The sequence below is a fragment of the Leptonychotes weddellii genome, chromosome 5 (assembly GCF_054177405.1).
Source record: "Leptonychotes weddellii isolate Sample4059 chromosome 5, ASM5417740v2, whole genome shotgun sequence".
Taxonomy (NCBI): domain Eukaryota; kingdom Metazoa; phylum Chordata; class Mammalia; order Carnivora; family Phocidae; genus Leptonychotes; species Leptonychotes weddellii.
Genome location: NC_138373.1, coordinates 27,733,490 through 27,755,702, shown reverse-complemented (window position 1 = coordinate 27,755,702; position 22,213 = coordinate 27,733,490). Strand labels below are relative to the sequence as shown.

At 49.2% G+C, this 22,213-nt stretch overlaps 1 protein-coding gene across 12 annotated transcripts in view; it reads left to right on the top strand.

The window, feature by feature from the left end:
* Positions 1-1,865: 1,865 nt before the first annotated feature.
* The window catches only part of CLEC16A (C-type lectin domain containing 16A), a 194,689-nt gene continuing 174,341 nt past the window's right edge, over positions 1,866-22,213 (top strand). For 7 of the 12 annotated variants that reach the window (XM_081820024.1, XM_081820026.1, XM_081820025.1 and 4 more), the window contains exons 1-3: positions 1,868-2,140; positions 13,610-13,738; positions 17,337-17,470. In XM_081820024.1, the coding sequence (XP_081676150.1) occupies positions 2,061-2,140; positions 13,610-13,738; positions 17,337-17,470 (343 nt within the window). In that variant the 5' untranslated portion in view covers positions 1,868-2,060. Of the gene's footprint in view, positions 2,141-13,609; positions 13,739-17,336; positions 17,471-22,213 lie in introns of all 12 variants that reach the window. The other 5 variants (XM_081820029.1, XM_081820028.1, XM_081820034.1 and 2 more) reach the window with 2 other exon arrangements.

The window sequence follows — 22,213 nt, the reverse complement described above, 5'->3', positions numbered from 1 at the left end:
AAACTAGACGTATCCAAAAGGTTAAGACAGCTGAAGGAAACCCCCGAGCTTCCTCAGCAGACCCCCTTGGACTTGGATATGGCGTCACGACTCAGTTTACCTGTCAAAAGGAGGCAGGGTAGGGGGGCGGTGAATTTATCAGTGAAAATCTCGGACTTTCCAAAGTGGCAGTTTTCCGTGGTGGGGAAGATTAATCAGTGCCTCCTTCATCTCTCCAAATTCTGGCTGCCAGAAGGTCTGCCCATTGCGAGGATGTGCATAATAGGGTTCAGGGACACTTGAATAAAGAGATTCCCAGGCAGGTCAGTCCTGCAGCAGTGGGGTTGCTTCTTGTTTTGCTTTGTAAACGATGTTTGAAAACAGGACGTGGTTAAACATTGAAACAACCAAGAAGTACATAGAAAAGTGAGTCTCGCCTTCCTTGATTCCCCTTCTCATGAGCGCCCTTGTATATCTTTCAGGAGACTGATCTTGCCCAAAGCGCCTTCCGGAGCAGTTCAACAGACCTTTACTATTTTTTAAAGATTTGATTTTCAAGTAATCTCTACACCCAAAGTGGGGCTTGAATTCACAACCCCAACATCAAGTGTCGCATGCTCTGCTGACTGAGCCAGCCAGGCGCCAGGACAGACCTTTAAATCTCAGGTCACACTGAGCTGGGTGTTTTACATACATCGCTTAATTGCAGCTAGACGTGGCTGTGTAGTGTGCTACCCCTTTGTACAGATGAGGAAATCTAGGCCCAGAGAAAAGGGAGGGCCTGGAAAGATGCTAGGTCTGTGTGTTTGGAGATTAGACCTGCCTGTTTTTCTCCATTTCTGTCTCTTTGCCCCTTTACATGAATTACAGAGCAAACCGTTAAACCTCCAACTGCTGAAGGTGAAATACACCTTCATTCCTTCACTCATTCACTCTGCCAATATTTGTTGAGACCCTATGATGTGCCAAACTTTGTGCTAGGCAGTGGGGAGAACATGGGCCCTCAGCCCAACTCTGAGCACAGTTAATGGGACACAGTAGGCCTTAGATAACTGCGGTGTAGAAAGGAATGAATGAATGGTGAATAGGGCAGTCTTGCCTCCAGGTAGCTTAACTTCTACTCCAGGACAGAAATTTAGATACATTTTCTTGTCTTATGTGGGGAGTTGGATGTTTCTTTTCTTCTTCTTCTTTTTCTTCAATGTGGTAGTTTTGGGAATTGCTTGAATTTTGGTTGAAGACTAGAGAAACCCTCTGAAAGCAGAGGAGGTTCAGTTTTGGTACATTGTTGCCTGAAGGCCTTTCAAAATCTATTTTTTAAGTTTAAGTGGAAAAAGAAAAAAAGCTATAAGGACAGTCAAGACCATTGCCGATTTGGTACAGATTAACTTACTGGGGCATAAAATGAGGGTGCCAGGGTTTGAACCACGCACGGACTAGCTGCATGACCTTGGGTAAGTCAACCCCTCTGTGATTCAGTTTTGCCATAGGTAGTATGGGGATGGATGATAGTACCCAGCTCCTAGGTTGGTGGTTAGCCTTAAATATCAGTATATGTAAAGCGCTCAGGACGGTGGCACATAGGATACGCCATGCAATAACTATTCTTATTCTTTTCATACAAGCTAAAGATTGTAAACATTGCGGTTACTTTTAAGCACCCATCTTCACCGATTCCCTCCTCAGGGCTGCGCGCACAGGCTTCCCATTCGCGCCCACCCTCCGATACTGCGGGCTCTCCCCCTCCTCTCGCTCCGCCTCTTCTCCAAGGCCGCAGGCCCGCAGTTCCCCGATGCACGCCGGGCCTTGTAGTTCGTTCGCAGAGTGCTGTCGGCGGGGGCCTCGCGAGCGAACTGCACTTCCCAGCGTTCCTCGTGGCGGCGGCCGTAAAGCGCGGCGGTCGAACGGCCGGTTCCGGCTGAATGTCAGTGCGGAGCTGTGGGCCGGGGAGGAAGGTGGTTGGCGGTCCCCCTACCACCTCCGCCGTTGTCTCCTTCGCTTGTGTTGCCGCTGCGGGCGCCCGGCCGCTCGGCCGCTCGGGCATGAGACCGTGAGGCGGGCAACGCGTCGGGGCCGCCAACATGTTTGGCCGCTCGCGGAGCTGGGTGGGCGGGGGCCATGGCAAGTCTTCCCGCAACATCCACTCCTTGGACCACCTCAAGTGAGTGTGTTGGGGGCTGAGGGGCCCAGGCCGCGGGGCTGGACGTGGGGTTGGGGGCGCATAGCCCCGGGCTGGGGGCGCTACGAGGTGTGAGAGCGAGGTGGAGGGCGGAGAGACACCCCCGGGAGAGGCTGTACGATGGTTAAGAGCGAGGGCTCTGGAGTCAGGGCGCCTGGGTTCGAACCCTGACACCGTCGCTCCTCGCTGTGTGACCTTGGGCAAGTGGCTTAGCTTCTCAGAATCTCAGGATCCCCATTTGTAAAGTAAGGGCATAGATTTCAGTTTACGGATGCAGACTTCGTTCTTCCCGGGGGCAGCGGTGGGCACCAAGCTTCTGAGGGTGGTACTTCTTAGGCTGGACAGCTTAGGGGCCAGAGATCTGGACCTGGGAGTCAGATCGGGGTTCGAATCTAAGTGTGTGAATTTAGGCCTCAGTTTCCTCAGTTGTAAAGTGGTTATAGTGACAGCACCTACTCCCTATGGTTGTTTTGAGGGTTGGGTAAGGGAATGCTCGTAAAACTGGAAGCATGTACAAGTGCTCAATAAAGGACAATCGTTTAAATTTTTTTTCCCCTTGGGGGAGTCTAAGGAGGGAATATCAGAAGTAGAGCTCTGGGGGAGGACAGGTGGCCAACATGGTCCTGGGAAGCAGGAGTGCACAGAATGGCCTTGCAGTCAGACCTGCATTCAAATCCTGATTCTACCGCTTAATGGCTGTGTGACCTTGGCCAAATTACTTCACTTCCTTGAGCCTCTGGTTCCCCATCTGCAAATGGGGATGGTGTACACTGTTCAAGCATTCAATAATATCATGCATGGAAAGAGATTGATCTAGTGTCTCTTACACTGTAGGTGGCTAATAGTTGTAGCTGTGTTTATCAGCTAGGTAAGGCCTTCCCAGACCACCCTACCTAAAGTGCTTCCCCACTTCAGTTCCTTTCCTTCTGATCTTTCTCTTGCTTTCGTTCAATGCCTGTCTTCACTATCTGCCTTTACCCTGTTTTTTACTTCTTTTCTGTCTGCTCCTAAACTGGTACTTCCAGGAGAGCAGAGACTGTTTTGTTCTGCTCACAGCTGTATTTCCAGCATCTAGTGCTGTGCCTGGCACACAGTAGGAGCTCGGTGGCTACCGAAAGAGTGGGGAAAAAATGGGTGAATTGGGGACAGGTCCAGAGCATGCAGACAAACCTAGGATTTTGGCCGGGGGGGGGTGAGGCGATGGAAAATAGAGATTTTTGTGGAGGGAATGACTTCAGGGAGGAAAATCTAGTGGGGGGGCATTTGGGTTGGGAGTAGGCAATCCTTTGGTGGTAAGAAATAGGCTGGTTTCCAGAGGGAGCTCTGAAGATTACTAATGGGAAGGAAGAAGGTTAGAGGGGGGAGGCAGGGAGCAGTAGAAGGAAGACAGGGGCCCAGGGAAAGGATTGGTGGGAGGGAAATCAGCTGGGGCTTCTCATTTGGCCAGGGGTTGGGGTGCTGTGCTTCTCAGCTATGTCTTTTCTAGCACGGAACAGGCGTTTCATAAATGTTTGTGAGTCTCAAAGAGTTGGGGGGGGGCAGGAGGGATCAGTATGTCGTAAGGAATGGTTTTAGGGAAGTGATGAGAGGACATAGGGAGGAGAGAGGCACAGGACAGGATGGGGGTGTGTAGGGAAGTCAGGAATCTTAAATGGGACGGCAGCTGGACTGGAAAGGGAGAGGCAGAAGGATTTCAGGAATTTAGAGAGTGGGTAGATGTGGCTGAGAAGGGGAGGATGGTTATCTAAAGGACGTTGGGCCTCCAGCCAGCATCCAGGCACCTGCAGGCTTTCACCTAGCTCTGCCTGCCTCCAGCCCTTGTAAAATACTTTAATAATTATTGAATGCATTTTTTTTTTTGGTGCCAGGTACTTATTGAGGACTTCCTGTGTGTTATTTCCTTTAGTCCTCACAAGTCTGTGAGTTATAGGAACTGTTACTGTTTTCCATTTTATAGAAGTGGAAACTAAGGTTCAAAGAGGTTAAGTCACTTGCCACAAGGTGACAACAACTGAAACGGTCAAAAAGCCTGGATCTGACTTCAGTGCTCGCACCACTGCACTGTCTTTCTGAAGGAAGCTGCTTCCTAAGTCAGTTTGGGCAGACTTTCAACTTGGTTGAGTCTCTCTGCCTGATGGGGCATCTTTACCCGCCAGCCAGCCAGGGAATGGTAAAGGTTCACAGATTCCTTTGAAGTATCTGGGAACTGCCCAGGTTCATTGTTGAGGTTAAAAGGCCATTGGGTGCTTTTGGAAACCTGAGCTGCCTGTCCTGGATCAGGCAGATCAGCTTAATCCATATTACAGTCTGAGGAACCTGGCAATTTGCAGACTGCTGTGGGGCTTAGAAGATCCCAAAATGACTTGGAAAAGAGTGTCATAAACAGCTAGTGCTCACCCCAGTGCTTGTGATGTTCTTCATTTGGCTCTGATAGTAAGCATCTTGGGCCTTAGGTACAGAACAGCTCATTCCCTGAGGGAATTCACAGGCTGGTGGGGGAGACAGCCATAAAGCCAGTGACTGTACAGCAGGACAAGTGCTGGGAGCTCTGTAGTCAGGGTTCTGTAGGAACCCTTGGAAGCTTTCTGGGGGAGGCAACACCAGAGCAGAGTCTTCAAGGACAGAGCCATCATGTGGGGCCGCAGGATGTGGGAGGGGGACCCTGGGGTTTGTGGAGTATCAATGTGGTGCTGGTGGTTGTAGGAAATAAGATTGGAGGTAGAACGGGGCTTGGGCTTCATCTGACACGAAGGGTGACCAACCATCCCGGTGTGCCTGGGACTGAGGGATTTCCCAGGACATGGGACTTTCAGTGCTAAAACTGGGAAAGTCTTGGTCACCCTAATATACTCTTAGCTTGACCTGGGGCAGTGTGGGTGGAGAGGAAAGATTAAGATAAAGAATTTAGATTTTTTTTTTTAAAGGTTTTTTTGGACATGAAAAGCACCTAGGAACCCTCCCCGTTTTAAAAATAGACTTTATTTTTAAGAACAGTTTGAGATTTAAAGAAAAATCGAGAAGATAGTACAGAGAGCGGTAATTGCTTTTGAACCACATTATTCTTCTAACATTCTCAGCTTTCAAACTGGAAAGGAATCTTTCTGTTAGACAGGGTTCGACTTTGCTAAGTAATGGGAAACTGTGTGCCTGTGGTCCTTGTGTACTGAATCGAGTTAGAGATTCAGTCGAAGCAGACTGAGATAGTAAGAGGTTATTGGCTACATGTCACGGGTGGTTTATTGCCCAGACTAGTAGCAAGGCCGTGACACTGACTAACAAATGCCCACCAGCAAGCAGAACCTTTACTGAGATGGAGTTGTGTGATTGCTTCTGAAAGATCACCTTTAGCAGGAACCGCAAGTCCACAGATTGGTAGAACTGTTTTGGTGTTGTGTTGTGCTGTCCCCTTAATTCTGATTACCTTTATGTGTGGGTCAAGATTCTTGGTTGTGAGTGACCGAAACCCAGCTGGAATTGCCTTATGCCCCAAACAGAACTGATTGGCTCCTGTCCCTGAGCGGTCTGTCCTAGCTAAGCCATGGCCAAGTCCAGGTGTTCAGACAAAGCTGTCAGCATCTGTCTCTTTCCAGTTCTTGTCTCAGCTTTCTTCTGTGTTGTTGGTGTCATTCTCAGCAGGCTCTAGGCTTACATCGTATCAGTCTAGCAATCCGTGGGAAAAAGAGCTTTTTCTCTAAATATTGTCCAGAAGTGAGTATAGTTGGACCAACCTGGGGTCTCATGCCTGACCCTGAGCTAGTCACTGTGGCCAGGGGTATGGGGTGCTCTAATTGGCCCTTGCCTGGAACTGGGGCAGCATCAGCTCCTCCCAAGCTAGTGGACAGAGAATGAGAGAAAGGGGTGGTTTCCCCTGGGAAAATCTGGGGTTCTTACCCAAAGAGAAGGGGAATGTGTATCTAGCAGGCAGATGATCACCTGTTCCCGGTTTAGTCAACCTTTGCCTAAGATAGCACTGATTTTTTTTTTTTTAAAGATTTTATTTTTTTTTGAGAGAGAGAGAGACAGCGAGAGAGGGAACACAAGCAGGGGGAGTGGGGGAGGGAGAAGCAGGCTTCCCGCGGAACAGGGAGCCCGATGCAGGGCTCGATCCCAGGACCCTGGGATCATGACCTGAGCCGAAGGCAGAAGCTTAACGACTGAGCCACCCAGGCACCCCAGCACCGATTATTTTTAAGGGTATAGTATTGCCAGACTAATTTTTTTTTTTTAAGGATATCATATTCACCATTTCACTTATAATGAGCCCGAGGCACCCATTATGTCAAGTCCAAGTTCTTCCATCCAGGCCTTCAGAGTGCTCTAGACTCTGTTGCCATCCTTCTAGTTTTGGAGCACAGGTGAGGGCCTTCTAATGCAGGCTAGGGAGTCAGGAGCATCCTTGGTAGGCAGACACCCATTTAAAGGGAGGTTTAAAAGATGAGAGGTGTGCCAGACTATAGGGGGGAGGGTGGACGCGGGGATGCTGTAGGCAGAGGAAACAGTGATTGAGAGGCCTGGAGGAGAGAGAGAGAAAGAGGGGCTCAAGTCATTCAGCAAGGGCTTGCATATGGGGGCAGGGGGAAGTGTAGGACCCCAGAGCAGATCGATGAGGCAGGAGAGGTCACAAAGAACTCTCCTTAAATCACATTAAGGAATTTGGACATCAGGCTGAGAACAATGGGCAGCCCTTGAAGGTTTTTTGTTTGTTTTTTTTTAACAGCAGTACCGTGGTCCAACCAAAATTTGCAGGGTAGGTTGGGGGAGGGCCCAGCAGGAGGTGGGCATCCAGTTGGACCGCTGCGGCCTTCTGGGAAGTGACGGTGGCCGCCTCCCCTAATCCAGGGGTGTTTCTTGTGCTGCTTCACCTTGATGGGCCTCCTGTCTCACTCTCTGTGACACACACCTCACATGCCCACCTGTCTGCATCTTTGCTCTCTCCACTTGAGCTCTCCTCTTCCTGCCCATCCAAATGCCCACTGTATTACTGAAATACCAATTCTTCCATAAAGATTGCCCTGGTGACTTCAGCAGCAAGAAGCTCTACCGTCATCTCTAATGTCACTTGTCCTCACTCCCACTCAATTAATACATTGTCATGTACAGTCTTCCCATCGCCACAGTTAGACCAGCTGTTAGATGCTCTGGGCTTTTCAAGCTTTGTCCCAGCCGTGAGTTAGATCCCCAGGAAGCTGGCCAGGGTTCCTCAGGCTTGTCCTTTTGCTGTCACAAATGGTCTTACTTGAGCATATGTTGTCTCTCCCAATTTGAGCATAAACTTCACAAGGACAGAGACCTGGGTGGCTTGTTCACCTGGGAATTGTCAGATGCTGGCACAGGGCCTGGCACACAGTGATCAGCGAGTATTTGTCACAGGTGAATGAAAGAGGCAAGTTCTGGCCAGGCTTTTCTTAACAATGGCCTGCTCTGGCCAGTTTGGTCCCCGCGTCCATGCTGGAGCTGTGACTTTGTGTGTAGGGCTGCAAGCCCTGCCTACACCCCTGTGTGGTTGTCAGCATCTCAAATCTCAGACCCAGTCTCACTGGCTGGCCCAGTTTGACATCTTTCTGGGGTGATTCATCGGGAGAAGCACCACTTATCACACTTGTCCCCAATCCTCTGGTCTCATTGCACCCCATGTGGAGCTTCTCCTTGTCCTGTAGGCCAGAGGGCCGGGCATTGACCACGTGTGGTTCCCAAGGCACAGAGGGAATGCTCTGGGTAGTCTCTGCCCTGGTGCTGAGCAGACCGAACAGACAAAGGCTCCGTGTCCCTCTGTCCCCCAGACATTGTTATTTGGGGATGTGTGCTTTGTGCGGAGTGGACTTCTGGTCTCCTTAGGCCTCTGCCACTCCACTTATCCTTCCTCACACTTTAGCTTAAGTTTCAGGATTTTCCAGTAGGAGCATCCTAAGAGGCATATTATGATACAGGTCATAAAACTTGTATGAACTTAGTGTGTGTCTCTGAAGTGGACATAATGATTATTGACTGTAATGGTTTAACCTGTGAAATAAGTGCCTCTTGAGAGAGCAGGGTCTGTGGAGGCAGAATTTGTTTACAGTTCATCGTCCTTGGCGAGGAGCCTCTGGTGTGTTCGTTGTGCGCTGGCAACAGGCTATGGTTTTCTATCCAAACATTTCAGACTCTTCAGCTTATCGCTCAACGTAGAGCACACGCCTTTGCAGGGTCTGATATTGAGATTCTACATTCTACAGAACTTGTGCTGGAGATATAATGATGTTGGCTGTTTTCTGAAGAAATAGAGTAAGGGTCAGTTATAAGTACTGACTTTAAGATCGGATATGTATTTTCATGCCTTTTTGTTTATTATTTATCTGCTTGGTTTCCTTGCATGGTAGGCATTCATTTATAACTTCATGTAAATGCTTGCTAATAATAGTGTTTACTTCGTTGTTTGCATTTTCTCTCCTATCATGGTTATAAGCAAGGGGTCTGGAGTCAGACTGCCTGGGTCCCCTGCATCAGGACTCTGGGCAGATCCTAGCCTCCCAGAGCCTCAGCTCCCCAGAGCATCAACCCCGCTTATTTTAAGGGTTTAATGAGTGAATACATCTGAAGCACTCAGAAGAGGGCCTCGCAAAAGAGCCTAGCTGCAGCTGTTTTGATGATGATGATAAAAATGTGCACACACAGAGTTTGAGAGAAAATGTTTTCATTGTACCAGTGATCATTGTAAGAGAAAACTCTGTCCTTCTGCCCTTGGAAACTTATCTGAGGTAGGGACAGAGCCTTGCACACCAAGACAGCCATGGTAACGTTGTTGATCATCTAAACAATGAGGAATCCTAATGTCCAGCAGAAGAGTAACTGCTGTGCTTGTCCTGTCAACTGTGTAGCCATTACAGATGCTTGCAAATGGTTGTCAATAACAAAAATGCTTTTATTACCCTAAGAGGGGGTGGGAAAGATGAGCAGGGAAATGGATCTGCAGCAGGAGCTCAACTACCTGAATATCCACAGCAAAGGACAAGACCCAAGGAAACAGATCACATTCCAGCAGTGCTCATCTCTGGGCAGTGGCGTAATTGACAGGTCTCTTTTGTTGTTGAAGCATTCAACCTTCCTAAAATGAGTGTTACGCTCAAAATCAGAAAGTTATTAAGCTATATTGATATCTCTAGATAGTTGAATTACTTGATCTTCCAAAGCTCAGGAATTAGGTGCAGCGTTAAAATATTAAACCTTAATCCATTCAGCTATCCCCCCCACCCCCGTACATTTAAGCAAACATATGTTGAGGGCCTCTTCCTTCCTTCCTTCCTTCCTTCCTTTCCCATTACCTAAAACAGTGTACTAGGGTATAGTGGGGCGTGAAAAGATGAGCAAGGTACAGGTACAATCATCATAGAAATTTGGGGGTTGAGATGTAGTGGGTGTTTGCATCTACCAACAGCAGACATTTAGAAAATGAGTATTTCAGGCGCTACCATTTTACAACAGCATCAAAAAAACATCGGTTACCTACAAATAAATCTAGCAAAAGATGTGCCAGACCCTATCCAGCCAACAATGAGAGAAATGTAAATGTCATGATGTTACCTTATTGTAAAGATGTCAGTTCCCTCTATATTTAGCTAGAGATTTAGGGCAATCTTTTTTTTTAAGATTTTTTATTTATTTATTTATTTGACAGACGCTTAACGACTGAGCCATCCAGGCGCCCTGAGATTTAGGGCAATCTTAAAGGAAATCTTAGCAAGTAGTTTTGTGGAAGTTGAGAAGGGGATTTTAAAATTTATATGGAAATGTAAGGGGCCAAGAATAGCCAATACAATAATGAAAAAACAAAGGGAAAAAAGTTGGAGGACTTCCATTATCACATAGCAGGATTTATCGTAAAGCTGCAATAATCAGACACCGTGGTATCAGCACAAAGGTAAACGAATAGATCCGTGGAACTAGAGCATTCAGAAAGAGTTCCCACAAGTACAGTCATCTGATAAATGACAGGGGTGACATTAGAGTGCATTGGAGAGAGAACTGAGGACCTTTTCAGTAAATGACGCTGAGTCAACTAGATTTCCATATGGAAAAAATTAATTTTAGCCAATATCTTACACCATACACAGAAAAATCAGTTCCAGATGTATGCTAAGCCAAACTGCAAGGTAAAACAGAAACTTCACAGTAACAGGTGCTTGCTACCCTGCTGTTTCCTGCTCCCGTACCATCTCCCGTGATGGAGAACTGCCCATCCTCTGACTCATTGCACGACCCTGGGCCCCCAGCTCCTGGGATCTGTAAGGAATAAATCTTGTGACTCTACTTCCTTTGCATGGATGTGATGAAACTACACCTTCAATCAAAACGACCCCGTGGGTTTCACTTCCCCAAGGTGGGAGCGCCCGTACTCAGGGAAGCTACTTGCTGCCCCCATGTGGGTGCCTGGTGCCTGTTCATTCAACTGCATATCCTTAACAGCACACCAGCTCCGCTTCTCAACACAGAAGGCTTCACCAAGAGATGCCAAGAGTTAGAAGTCAGGGCTGGTCCTAAAGATTTTAAACCGTCCTATCCCTCTTGGGCATCTTCGGAGCCATAAAAGCCACTGCCTCTCCCATTGGGCCAGGAGTGTGTTAGTGGGATGCTGTGGATGATCTCCGCAGAGGGAAACGCCAGAGTGGGGAGGATCTGCCCTTCCCCCCGACGCTGCCCACAAAGCCTGTCCCAGCAGGGTGGGGGGCATACTGTGGGCCACATGCCGAGTGTCACTGGTGGCCATGGGGTGAGTGATGCAGCAATGCCGAAACCTTAGTGGGAGCTGGTTCAGAATGCACACTTGAGTCAGCTTCGGTGGGTGCGTCTGGGGTGGGGAGCTAGAATCTGCAACCGAAGGGGGATTCTGAGGTAGGGGGCCCTTGAAGCACAATTTGGAAAACTCCACTCTGAGCTTCTTGGGGAAAAATGCATAGGAGGGGAGGTGGAGGCAGAGATTCACGAGTGGGTCCTCCTGCATTTCATCCAGGGTGCTTCAGTGCTGTGGAGTCCCCTTCGCACAGGGGGAAACTGGCCTCCACGCCCACGTGCAGCCTTGCTGGTAGATTTGGGGCACAGGTGGTGGAGATTTCTGTATTTGGAGAGCTGTTCTAGTTACTGTGTGTTAGAAGTTGCATGCAATCTTTGATTCAGTGATTAAGTGACTCACTGTACGGTCTTTAAAATATAACAGCAACAATATTAAATAAAACCCAGTCCCCTAAAGCAGATTAGGCCTTACTGTTCCATCTGCAAGGTTCTACCTCTTTATAACCTACCCATTTTGGGGGATTTTCGATGGTAGGATCCTATCCCTCTGTCTTGCTCTCACCAGCCCCACCTCCAAACTGAAGGTAGCCATAAAAGAAGTCATAGGTGATTCTTCTTGAGTCAGTTCCTCTTGGTGTCCCCCTTTTCTTCCCAAACCATGACAGCTTAAGTCAGTCTGGGCCCTGGACATGCTGTCTTTTTATTTATTTTTTTTTTAATTTTTTTTCAAGTTTTTATTTAAATTCCACTTAGTTGACAGTGTAATTAGTTTCAGGTGTAGAATTTAGTGATCGTGCTCATCACAAGTGCACTCCTTAATCCCCGTCACCTATTTCACCCATCCCCCCTTCTGGTAACCATCAGTGTGTTCTCTATAGTTAAGAGTGTTTCTTGGTTTGCCTCTCTTTTTTCCCCCATGTTTGTTTTGTTTCTTAAATTCCACATAGGAGTGAGATCATATGGTATTTGTCTTTCTCTGACTGACTTATTTCGCTTTGTGTTACATTCTCTAGCTCCATCCACATCAGATACAAAAATACTAACTCGAAGGGAGGGGGGCTTCTGGCTGGCGCAGTGGTAGTGAGATTCTTGATCTCAGGGTTGTGTGTTTGAACCCCACGTTGGGTGTAGAAATTACTTAGAAATAAAATCTTAAAAAAAAAATTGAGGGACAACCCTGAGGGAGAGGAGGGAGCGCCTTTGGGAGCCAGGAGGCAGGTGTGTCAGCATCTTCAAGTCTTCTTGGAAGGGATACATGCACCCCGATGTTTATAGCAGCATTATCAACAATGGGCAAATTATGGAAAAGAGCTCAGCTGCCCGTCGCTAGATGAAAGGGTAAAGAAGATGTGGTATATATATATACAATGGAACATGACTCAGCCATAGAAAAGAGTGAAGTCTTGCCCTTTGCAACAATGCTCTTAAAGCTGTGCAGGTGGCACTCCCAGGGCATCTGGCCAGGTGCTAGTCCCCACATCGCCCAGGACTGGCCTCAGTGATTCTTCTGGTTGCCCTGACCACCGGTAGAGGCCTGAGGATGGGAGTGGGTCTACCTGCCTCTACCCCAGCGGCAGGCACAGGTCTGGGGCAGCAGAGGCCTTCCAGGAACACTTGGGTGGGTGAAGCTCAGGGCCATAGCCTCCCAGACACCCCCCTACAGCGGGTACCCAGCAAATGAGGTCAGTGCCTTGAACTACAAGCCACCCACTTCATTTGAGCTGTGAGTTCTGATGGGCATTCCATTTTTTTTTTATGATTTATTTACTTGAGAGAGAGAGCGGGTGCATGCACGGGGTGGGGGGCAGAGGGAGAGGGAAAGAGAGTCTTAAGCAGACCCCACGCTGAGCGCAGAGTCGGGCACAGGGCTCAATCTCAGAATCCTGAGATCATGACCTGAGCTGAAACCAAGAGTCAGATGCTTAACCGACTGCATCACCCAGGTACCCATTTTTTTTTGTTTTTAAAGATTTTATGTAAGAGAGAGAGAGTGAGACAGAGAGCGAGCATGCAAGTGGGGGAGGAGCAGAGGGAGAGGGCCATTTTCTGTCTTTGAGCAGGGAGCCCCAACTCAGGGTTCGATCCCACAACCCTGAGATCATGACCTGAGCTGAAATCAAGAGTTGGACGCTTAACCAACTGAGCCACCCAGGCGCCCCCCAAGGGTAGTCTTGATTGTACGTGATATTTGCCCCAGGGACTGGCTTTGGGATCTCCCCTCCCTAATCTGGGGCTCTTCTTCTAAAGCTCTGCATCAGCCTGGGCTGAGGGTTTTTATGCTAGATGCTCGGCCTGGGCCATGTGCTTCCATTTGCTTCAGCAGCATCATGATCACCCGGGGGTTGAAAAGGCCCGTGAGTCCCGCTGCTTCTGAGTCTCCAGCTGGGCTCCAGTAGCCCCACTTTATCCGGCTTTCCAGGTGATTCTCGTGCACACGGGAGTTTGAGGACGGCCGTTTTCAAGAGCTCGATGATTCTCTTGTGTCTGTTTGGGTTGGCATGTTTCCGGTTAACACTTTACAGCATTGCCTGCCATTTTTCTTGGGTGGTGAGTTGCTTCTCCGAATGGGAGTTGAGCTAACCGCATCTGAAAAAGCACAGCCACATTATCCCCAGAATGTCACTAGTGGTCATTGAACCTGGCATATATTTCAGTTGGTAACCCGTCATTTTCTTTCCTTTCTGTCAGGTATCTGTACCACGTCTTGACCAAAAACACCACAGTCACAGAACAGAACCGGAACCTGCTAGTGGAGACCATCCGTTCCATCACTGAGATCCTGATTTGGGGAGATCAGAATGACAGCTCTGTATTTGAGTAAGGGTTTCCCAATGTTTTTTGTTTTTGGACTCTCCTTCCTTTGAATATTATTCTGAATGTATGCCATGAGTCATTCCTGATGATGTCAGGATTTGACACCCATTTGGGTCTTGTGCAGATCTCAATCTGTATCTCTATCTATATAAAATGTCCTTGAAACACTGGAGAAACGTAAGCTGACAGTGGGAACGTCAGGGAAATGAGTGTCTCTCGAAAAATCTGGAAACATGATAGACAATTTTCCAAATAGTGTCTGACAATCTCCCCGAAGGAAGGAGAAAATGTCCTGGGAAGTGAGCTTCTAAGTGAACTGAAGGGACCTTGCCCTGGGGAGACACGAAGAGCTCATCTTTGTTGTGTTTACTGCTGGGTAGGCGCAGTGCTGAGCTCTCGATGAGATAATCTAAGTCTCCCAGCTGCCCCGGGGTGGAGGCCCTCCTGTCATGAGCATCGCCATTTATGCTCAGGGTCACACAGCTGGTAAGCGGTGAAGGGGCTTCTCCTCATTCATGGACAGCCTCAGTTTCCTCATTTTTTTAAGGGGGGAGGGGCAGAGAGAGTCTTAAGCAGGCTCCACAGCCAGCACGGAGCCCCAGTGCAGGGCTCCATCTCATGACCTTGAGATCATGACCTGAGCGGGAATCAAGAGTCGGATGCCCAGCCGAGTGAGCTGCCCAGGAGCCCCTCCTCATCTTTAGAGAGAAAGTTCCTGCCCAGCACCTGGTACAGAGTAGGCACTCAAGAACTGTTAGCACATGATCATTTGTAAAGACGTCCCTCCTGGACGGTTAGAAAGCAAAGACTGGAAGCTGTGGGCAGCTTCCCCAGTAGGCCTGTCTCCGAGTCTGAATGCAGAGGGATCTGGCTTATGACAGCCACCAAACACAGATTTTATTTTTATATGAAATATTCTCAACTCTAAGTATGGAGGCCACTTAAAAAACCCATTTAAAACAAATAAAGGTGTTCCGTTTCCAGCCTGGCTTCTTCTTAGATATTCTGATTTTCCAGATAGCTCTCTGTTTTTATCAGTAGGGTTACCTAAGATAAAGCTATTTGTGGAAATGCAAACCTGTGACACTGGCCTTTTCCCCAAAGGAAAACATGAGTAAAGGGGAGGTGTTGTCTGCAAACGGGGCTGGCATCCTTTGAGGATGCACAGGGAATCGATCGGTTGGTTGGTGTCCGTTTTGAAAATGTGAATGACCTTTGGGTTAAAGGTTAGAAACTGTGTCCCCCTTGACTAGAGTAGACTTTCTGAGCCCATCTGTTGTCTCAGAAAAACCGCTGAGCCCTTAGAGGCCCAGCGATTCCTAAATGGCTCCCCAGGAGAATTTATTTTTAATCTTTCAGAATAATTTTAGATTTATAGAAAAGTTGCAAGGATGGTACAGAAAGTTCCCAAACACCCCTCACCCTATCTCCTGCACTGTTAATATCTTATCTGACTAGGGTGCATTTGTGGAAACAGAAGCTAACCCTAGTACGTTAGTGTTAAGTAAACTCCAGACTTGATTTGGATTTTGCCAGTTTTTCCATGAAGATCCCCTTGCTGCTCTAGGAACACAGCCCAGGCTCCCACAGTGCATTTAGTTGTCATGTTGACCCAGCCTCCTCTGAGCTGTGACAAATTTTCAGTCTTGTTTTCCTGACCTTGATGGCTTTGAGAGGTACTGGCCAAGGGTCCTGTAGAATGCCCTCTACCCCTGTCTGGGTTTCTGTGATGTCTTTCTCATGATTAGCCTGGGGGTTATGGGGAAGAAGACCACGGTGCGCTTCTCATCCCACAATATCAGCAGTCACGATATCCACCTGCTCTCTGGTGAGGTTAATCTGATCGCTTGCTTAAGGTGGTGTCGGCCAGGTTTTTCTACCATAAAGCTATTCTTCTCCCCTTTTCCTACACTGTTCTTTGAAAGAGAGTTGCTCCATTTAGCCCACGTGGGGACGTGGGAATTTAGCTCCACCTTCTGGAAGTGGGGGGTGAGTTTCTACATACATTATTTGAAATTCTTCTGCATGGAAGACTTGTCTCTTCTTCCCGTTTATTTATTCAGTGATTTATTTATATCAAGATGGGCTCGTGGATGTTTATTATATACTTTGGATTAAAGTATACTGTGTCCAGTACTGTTACTAAATGCTGTGTTACTAATACTAATTAAAACGCAATACTGCATTATTGGATTAAAGTAGACTTTGGATCCAATACCGTGTTATTTTTTGTGTTGCTCCAGGTCCAGCTTTGGGAACTGAGGGCTCTTTCAGGTTTGGGTCCCATGTCCCTTGACACACCCCGTCCTTCTGGTTTTTTTGAGCACTTCCTTACTTCCCTGTACTCTAAGATGCTGCAGGCTCATCTTGTATTTTCCCTGCCCCAGATCTAGAATTAGCCATTTTTCTAAGGAACCCCTCCCTCCCCTAGGGAGTTTTAAAAATTCAGGCTCCTGGATTTCATGCTAGACCTGCAGAATCTGTCCCTGGGCCAGGTCTAGGTGCAGACATTTTAACAAGTTCCCAAGTTGGTCATGGTGCTGCTGTGAGCTTGTTGGGGATGCTTGGGAGTCACTGATGACTTCAACCTGAAGCAAAGGAAGACAAAATAGGCCAAATGATAGAGATATTCTGGGGATCAACGTGCATGGCATTTGTAGGCAGACAGGCTCCCAGAATCAGAATTGGAAAAGGTTTGATTTTGTTTTTCTGGTTTGCTTATTCGTTTACCTCTTAATGAATTCAAACAGAAGTTATGCAGCACTGAGCAAGAGCCAGGCCCATGATCCTGCCACCATGGAGCTGACAGCCAAGGGGAGAGAGACCCCCAGAACCAAGTGACAGACACTCGTGACTGCGGGGACCTGTCTGAGTCACCCAGAGGAGCGGTTACTACCTGGTCTTAGCTTGCATACAGAGAACACATAACTAGAAACACCATTTTCTGCCCTTCAAGAAAGGCATCAGGGGATCCTGTCCCCATTGTAAGACTAAAAGAGCCAGCGTGTACCCCCAAAAGTCCACGTTCCCAGGCTGCATGTAGACAGATGTCCTGTCTAGAACAAGAAAGGCAAAAGCTGACCTGGGGGCTAGGTAGCCCCCCTCCCCCATCAGCCCCTTCAATCCCTTCCAGTTCTTTCCCCCCAGATTTGGAAACTTTTACTAGCATTATCTTGCCCCTTTGTAGGGAATTCCAGGTGGTGCTGCTTAACACGCAAAGATACCAAAGCAAAGGAAAGAGGCCTAGTAAGGAAAACTAAGGATAGAGAGTATTAGATGGGAAAAGCTGCCTGGTGGGTTTTTCAGCACCGGTAGATTACTGTGTAATCACAGTGCGTTAAGATCTTCCCCATTCTGCTTCCCAGGATCAGCACTGTGCTCACATTCTGGGGAGAGAGCGCAAGAGGCCACATTTTGCTGTGGTGGAGGACGGCGTCCGCGGGGAAGCCGGGGCCTTGCAGGCGGGGTGATCCAGCTGTTCTGCAGATGCCTTTGGGGGTCGGGGGCTGTCCACACCCGTGTGCTGTGCACGTAGCCACCGGATGATTTGTATTTCCACGTGTAGAAGCAAACCACTGATGATTTTCCATTCTCTCCCCAGCTTCTTCCTGGAGAAGAACATGTTTGTTTTCTTCTTGAACATCCTGCGGCAGAAGTCAGGCCGCTACGTGTGCGTTCAGCTGCTGCAGACCTTGAACATCCTCTTTGAGAATATCAGTCACGAGACCTCACTTTGTAAGGACAATCCTTGACACTTGCCTCCTCACCACTGAGCTTTGGTAGCACGTAGCTTGGCGTGGTTTTCTTGTTGCTTTTGCATGTCTGTGCTTAACATTGTGTCTTTGTGTGCTTGGGCTGCTGTAACAGAAGGCCCTGGATTGGGGGTTGAGAGCACAGAGATCTGTTTTCTCATAGTTCTGGAGGTTTGAAGTCCAAGAACAAGGCGCCATCAGGGGTAGTTTCTGGTGAGGTCTTTCGTTCTGGTTTGTAGATGACCGTCTTCTTGTTGCTTCTGGTGTGGCCTTAGTTTTTGTGTGTGTGCATGCGTGCACGTGGAGAGAGAGTTCTGGTGTCTTCTTAGAAGGACACCAGTTTTTTTTTGATCGGGGCCCACCCTAGGACCTTGTTTAACCTTAATTACCTCCTTAAAGCATCTGTGTATATTGTAGTCACAGTGGGGGTTAGGGCTTCCTGGTGTGAGTGGTGGTATCATGCAGTTTGGTCCATAACACCAAGTTTATCCCCGTGTGGTATGGTACCGTGAAGGGCTGAGAGGGCTCCCCTCTGCTCAGTGATTCTGGGCTGTTCCCATTTTTTTCTTTATAACTTGTTGGGGTCGCTGAATCATCAGCCAATGGAATAAAGGCTAGAAGCAGCAAGGTGAGGAAGAATGGCCCAGGAGTGTGCAAGGTGTGGGCTCTGGCAGCTGACTTGCCTGCCTAGGATGCAAGGGTGCGGCTCGGAGCTGCTTCTCTGCCCTCACTAAGCCCGGGCTCTACATCTGAAACAACCACCCTGTGAGGGCCGTGCCCTCACTTAGTGCCCAGGGATTTCCAGTCGGCAGCCCGTGGTGACAGCTCTAGCAAGGCCAGAATCCAGAAGGGGCTTCGGCCTAGCCGAGTTAGTTCAGGGGTCCACAGCTGGGGGTGATTGTGCCCCTGGAGGGCATTTGTCAGTGCCTGCGGACATTCTCGGTTGTGGTCGTGGGTGGGGGGTGGGGTGTTGTTGGCATCTGGTGGGTAGAGCCCAGGGGTGCTAAACATCAAACAACACAGTAAAGGATTATCTAGCCCAAATTGTCAGCAGATCCGAGGGCAAGAAACCGGGTTTAGCTTCTCTTCCTGCGTGCTTGACCTCTAGCTTTATTACTCTAAGACAACTACAGCAGGCCCTGCCTGCCAGAAGCAGGGAAGAGAAGACAAGTGGCTGAATGTCTGTGTCAAAGGCAGGCTCTAGGTCCCCAAGACGGGTTTAGAAAAAGTTTCTGGTGGGTGGAAGGAGGTAGAGGTGGTGGCATTCCCCCTCAAGAGGAAGCAGGGAGAGGCCCAGGCCTGGCTGTGCATGGTGGCTCTGGGAAGCAGCCACTAGGTGGTGCTGCCGTCCCAGGAGTCTCTGCTCACACTTCCCGACGAATATGAGTTGACACATATGAGTTGACTCACTCTCCCTAAGTGGTTTCCCGTGTTAACAGCTTTTGTTACCCTGGATATGAATTGTGTGCGGTTTCTGAAAACTCCGAGCGGGGAAGACCCGGCTCGGGGGTGCAGGCTCTGGACTGTGACCCACCAGGTCCCAGGCCCGGCTCTGCCACGTTGGCCTTGCATGGGCTCCAGGGGTGGACTCTCCGCTCCCCGCTGCGGTTTCTGCTTCTGTGAAGTGGAGAGGATACTCGTATCTGGGGAATAGAGTGGTCTGAGGATTAAGTGTGACAGCAGATGTGCAGAACGGAGCCTGGGGTCTGGCAGATGGAGGCGTCCACTGGAGCTGCTTTCATCGTTAAATCCAGCGTTCCCCCAAATGTCTGTTCTCGGGTAATCCGGCCTAAGCCCAGCTAGCCACGGTAGTTGGGATGGTAGAAAATGCTGGAGTTTCTGGATCACATGGCTTTTCTTGAATTAGGACTGAAAAGGGGGCCATGCTATGAGAAACGCAGGCAGACGCCACTGTCTTTAGGAAGAACTCACCAGAGAGCTTTTTATAAGCCCTGCAGAAGGGGCAGACATCACCACCTTTTACAGCACTTCGATTTGGGGGTAGGGGGAGGAGGACACGTGACTTTGGCTCTCATTTTTATTTTCCATTCATAGGAAGGAAACGTCCTTATTCTGAAACAACAGCACCAAAAACCAAACAGCATGAGAATATAGAAAGCAAAAGTTCTGCAGAGTCTCTCCCTCACGGTCCAGTGGACACATAGCATTTTGCCATTTGTTTTCTGTTTTCCGACTTCCTGCCGTATCTCAGATCTTCATGCAGCCTGTTCACGTGCCCCCACCTAGTGTGGCTCCAGAGCTGCGTCTTGCTGAGCCCTGAGCTCTTCAACCTGCCCACGGTCATCGAGGTGCTTTCCGGGTTTTCACTATTACCAGCAGCCATTTCACAAGTGCACCTGTCGCCTGTCGGGTTCAGTGACCTAAGTCACAGAGGGCCCGAGAGACTGAGATTACTTAGAGACTCCTGGGTTGAGAAAAGGATACCACAGAAAGTCGGCCACCCAGTGAGGGGGTAGTAGAAAAATCCCAGCCGAATAATAGAGACACCTCGGCTGCCCCCACGGTGGCCCTCACCACCCACAGAGTTCATCCTGTGGAGGCCCTGGAAAAGTCCCCGCTGGGGAATGATGGGAGCATGTGGCTTTTCCAGCTCAAGAGTGCAGCCGAGAGGCCGTGGTTGTATGTCTGAAGTGCCGGCAGCGGCGTCCGTGCCCCTACTGGCCCGGAAGCCGCCGGCCAGTCACAGTGGGGCTCCCCGTGACATCTCCGTAGTCCGTTCTCCTGCCAGCTCATTCATCTCCAGCCACAGCCAGGACAATGGGGAAGAAGGGCTCTAGGCCTCAGCATCACCTGGGCTGCTTGTTACAAGTTAAGATTCTAGGCGTGTAGGTTGTGGACTGTGCACAGAATAGAGCACTACATCGCAAAATGGAGGAAAGGAGTGGATTCTTGCCACTGCGTGCGGCAACTCGGATACCTCTCAGATATGGTGACCGGTGACAGGCCAGACATGAGAAGCGTGTCGTGTGGTCCATGGATATGAAGCTCTAGAACAGGCAATACGAGTCTGTGTGCTTCAAGTCAAACCAGGGCTTATTGTTGGGGAGAGGGGGTTGACTGGGCAGGGCTGTCAGGGAGCCTTCTGCGGAGCTAGAGGTATGTTCTGTCTGATCTGGATGGTCCTTACGTAGTGTATATGTTTGCAAAAATTCATCCAGCTGGACACCCGAGATTTGTGGTGTGTATATGTATATACCCGTGTGTGTGTATATATGTGTGTATACACTATATATATACATATAAATACATAGGTATCTGGATTTAAGATTCACCTGTATGTAAATTTCCACATATATCAAGCTGTGCACTTAAGAGTTATGATATGTGTAATGTCATTTTTAAACAAGTCAATTAAGATTCTTAGGACCCCCCGCCGGGACCCACTGCCTCCTCTCTTGGAGCTTCAGGATTTGCCTCAGGAATTGTTAGAGTCAGGAGGTACAGAAAACTGTGCTAAGACTACAGACTGCAGGGCCTGTCTATAAAGCCAAGAACACCCAGGAGGCTTTTCTGAGGGCAGTGGCTTTCCTGGAGAGCTGGCTTCTGAGGAGAACCCAGCAGTGGGCCCTGCCATGGTCCCTCTCGCCGCCCCGGGCTCCTGGATGGCTCTTTGGCATGCGTTTGATGTCAGCCTTTCTAGTCGTACTTTGGTTTAGGTTGGGTACCTCTTTGGCACGAAATAACGGTCTGTTTCCTGTTCCCTCCCAAGACCAACTGTGTTCAGTCCTGGTGGCTGGAGGGTCAGTGGGGTCTCTGGGGTCTCCGTGTAATAGCACTAAGAGACATGGTAGCTGCCATTACTGCATGCTTGCTTTGTGCCCCTCACTGTCCATAGTGCTTCGTCTGCTTTAATCCTCACAGCAGACCCCTGGGGAAGGTACTGTTATTCCTGTTTTTAGACAAGGAAACTGGAGAGTGGGGAGGGTAAGCGGCTTTCCCAGGGTCACCCAGCTAGAAGTGGCAGGGGCAGTGTGGATCCAAGTCCCCTTCGAACGCAAGGCTTCTGAAATACGAGCAGGGCTCCTTAACACGCCCAGTGTACCTTGTCCACCCCAGAGATCTGAGTCGGTGGGCAGGGCTGGGGCCCAAGATTCTGTGTGTCTGATGAGCTCCAGGTGATGCTGGGCTGTGGGGTCTGAGGACCAGATTTTGAGTAGCCAGGTTCCCAACCATTGAGCTTTACTGCCTTACCACATCTGCCTGCAGGTGTGGGTGTTGATCCCATTCTGCCTTTAACTATTGGGGGGCGGCGGTGGGATGGTGCAGCATTCACAGACTGGCTGCCCACAGGACACACAGTGGGGGTGGCAGCACCCGCTTTGCAGGGTGGCTGGGGAGGACTCAGAGATTTGCGTGGACAAGGACCCAAGGCCGGGGTTGTGAACTGCAGGCCCACAGGCTGCAGCTGACCTGTAGACCTATTTCTGCCTGCCAGTCCAGCATGAAGAACTAGCTGGTCCTGTGGCCACCATTGCAGAGTCAGGGGCAGCCTTCAGATGTTTTCCAGCTTCCCTCACACAGTTGGAGGCTCCCCTGGTGCTGGGCCTGCATTTCTGCAGGGGCTGGGGGTTTGGACGAGGGTGGCCGTTCTGCAGTTGACCCCCGTGCCTCGGGCCCTTGCCACCCAGTCTTCATTATTCATCCCCATTAGTGCATGACATTGACACAGACTTTGACCTAGGACCTGACTTCCAATTCCATCTCT